General features: G+C 41.1%; 1 protein-coding gene across 1 annotated transcript; it reads left to right on the forward strand.

The window, feature by feature from the left end:
- The first annotated feature begins 1,015 nt into the window (after window positions 1-1,015).
- Window positions 1,016-1,981, forward strand: LOC144769885 (taste receptor type 2 member 125-like). Its single transcript, XM_078654081.1, has one exon. The coding sequence runs from the start codon at window positions 1,016-1,018 to the stop codon at window positions 1,979-1,981; it is 966 nt and encodes a 321-aa protein (XP_078510207.1).
- Window positions 1,982-3,068: the final 1,087 nt, after the last annotated feature.

Consider the following 3,068-nt stretch of genomic DNA (forward strand, 5'->3'; position numbering starts at 1 on the left):
GGAGTACGAGTGGTGAAAGATCTGGATATCCTGGCACAAACAGACTTTAATAGACTTATGCTGAAAACCAAGAAACTCCTCTATGTATGTGCCTACCTTCCCCTCTCTATTTTAGGGAGAACTAACCTAATTAAAATGATGGTCCTTCCAAATTTGACTTTTATTTTCAAAGCATTACCCTTACACTTCAGTGCAGAGTGGTATAAAAAACTACATGGGGGAACTGAGTAGCTTCATCTAGGTTAACAAAGTGTGAGAATTGCCTGGACACAATAACACAAAAGAAAACAGACAGAGGCAAAGCATTCCCAGACTTTCTGCTATACTGTTAAGCTTTCCCACTGAAGAATGTTAGGCTAATACTGACAAATAGCTGTCAACAGGTATCCTCATGTTACTGTGCAATAACAAAAGACATTCAAATCTCCCACGTCCCTTATAGCTATAGATTTCCCTGCAGCAAAGCTTACTTTTTATGGTTATACAGGCATTGAATAGCACCTTACCCCTGCCCCAATGCACAGTGCCTCTGCAGAGACAAGATGCTACTCTTTGAATTCTTAAAACATCCTCCTTATTTAAATTACATGTCATGTTTTACTTCAAAATGTTTTTAAAAAGATCGTCTATTCCCTTTCAACCTGTGTTTCCACACAGTATATACACATCGCATGTCTGCATTTGTTGTCCTAGGGATTTATGCAAATTGTAAACAATTAACAAGGGCTACATTTGAATCTCTTTGACCTCATTGCAAATTAGTTTCCATTGTGGACGGAAGAGAAGCACAGGACGCTAATGAGAATCAGGAGTCGTGGTCACAGGCTCGCGAGTGGAGCAGGCCACCATTTGCATTAGTTAAATTAGAGCATTTAGTACAATGAAGCATATTTTCTTGCTGAGTGCAACCTCTCAGCTGAAGGGGAATACATTGAAGCTTTGAAAAAGCACAACTATTTCCCTGGATTGAAGCATCTTGAGGCAGGTGACCAACCCTAGCTTGAAAAACCATGAAATGGCTTCACCGGTGGATGCAGTCATGCTTGTGCTTCAAGTGATCGCGTTGATATCTGGGCTCATGGGAAACCTGTTCATCCTCATGGTGAATTTAATTGAATGGGTTAAAAGCAGCAGTGTCCTTAGCGCCTGTGACCTCATCCTCTCCAGCCTTGCCTTCTCCAACATTGGTCACCTGTGCCTTTACTTTGTCATCAAAACCAACCCTACCTTGAAAGAAGCCTATTTCACAATGGACAGTGCCCTCAACCGCTTCTTTGTGGCTGTGTTTTGGCTTCGCTGCTGCAGCTTCTGGTTTGCCACCTGGTTCTGCGTGTACTGCTGTGTGAAGATTGTGAGCTTCACTCAACCCCGTGTAGTTCGGCTGATCAAGGGATTCTTGAAGAACGTACACTGGCTACTTTTGGGATCAGCGGTGGTATCTCTGGCCTCGTGTCTTCCCTCAGCCTTTAATGTTGAGGTTCAGTCAGCTGGAAATGGTCCTTCTAACTTTTCAATGTTTTCAAAATCTAATGTATCAGTCCCTGGCCCAAAAATACTGGATGTAAAAAACACAGCATATATCAGCAACATATTGTTGGTCTTTGCAATATTTACTTTCTCAGCTATAGCGATCCTCAGCACTCTCTGCAGACACATGAGGAGGATGAGACAAAATACAGAGGACTTCAGCAACACACGGATGGATGCTCACCTTGGTGCAGTGAAAACAGTGGCCTCCCTCCTCCTCCTTTATTCTGCATTCTATGTTACCCAATGCCTGAGATATTTATATGTCTACCCTTCCAATGGCATGATCTCCTTTGCGTCTACTCTTGTTGTCGCTTACTTCCCAGCCATTAACTCTGTAATCTTAATGATGGGAATAGCCAGACTAAAGAAGGCACTGATCAGACTCTTGACTCTCTCCATGTGTTTTGAAAGAGAAGAGCCTGAAGAAATACTTAAAGGAGCCATCCCTTGAGTGATGTTACAACAAGTCCCAAAACCCAAGCAGCTGTCATCAAACAACAGAACACTCTACAACAGTGCTTCCCAACATTTAACTCACTTTTTAATACAAGAAACTTCCAACACCTACCTAGCTTTAATGGACATGAGGTGGGCAATTTTCTTGTGTAAGTAAAGCACAGTGTGGTGGCGTATTAGTTGCAGACAGGAGATTTTTCATTGACATGGTGACTAAATTTTCACAGACATACAGTTCTATAGATACTACTATATTGTACACAAATTACAATGTGTGGAAATCAGGTTTCAGGTATTATTTATCATTTATTTAAGTAAAGTGTCTCAATTTGTTCTGCTCCTACTAAGAATCTTTGTTTCCATCACACAGAATGACATGGAAATGTGCTTTATTTTGCTCGTCTAATTGTTGTGTGTGTACAATTCATTTACAGGTATTTATTTGTCATAGGAACAAATGACATTCTCCAACTTTCCTTTCACACTTCATGTACCCTAGCAGTATTGTCACTTAATTCACTTTCCTTTCCTTTCTCCTACTGCGAAGTGGGAGAAGTTCATAACCACCAGTCCCTCTGTGAAAAAATAAGCAGCAGAACATGTATCCTGACATTTGACAGCTGTCTTTGAAATGTAGGGAATGTGACAAGTAAATATAGAAATTAAAGGCATATTTATTTATAGTCTGAACTTTTTGGGAACCATGCTCTAGAACGCCAATTGTTGGTGCTTGTCAGAGGGATGGACGACATTACAACACATGCTTTTACAACGCATGCTTTTATATCGCAAGTTTTACAACGCATACCATTACAACGCATAGTGCTTTGGGGCGCTGGATAGTGAATAGTTTAATTTACTATTCCAACTTCAGTCCCGGTGGATAGTAGGGAAGGTGTTGGATAGTACATTAAACCTATTGCCTATCCTAAAGCGCCCCCCAGCGCAATGCGTTGTAATAGTTTGCATTGTAAAAGTTGCGTCGTAAAGGCACTGTGTGGTAAAAGTTGCGTTGTAAAGGATGTTTCCCTTGTCAGAGATGCAGGCCAGGGTGAAACTATCTACGATGTAAGTCCCCTTTA

This window comes from Lissotriton helveticus, chromosome 7, assembly GCF_964261635.1.
Source record: "Lissotriton helveticus chromosome 7, aLisHel1.1, whole genome shotgun sequence".
In the NCBI taxonomy this organism is placed as follows: domain Eukaryota; kingdom Metazoa; phylum Chordata; class Amphibia; order Caudata; family Salamandridae; genus Lissotriton; species Lissotriton helveticus.

What these genes read in the sequence shown, in the direction of transcription:
- LOC144769885 (XM_078654081.1), top strand. Translation starts at nt 1,016, where the DNA reads ATGGCTTCACCGGTGGATGCAGTCATGCTTGTGCTTCAAGTGATCGCG.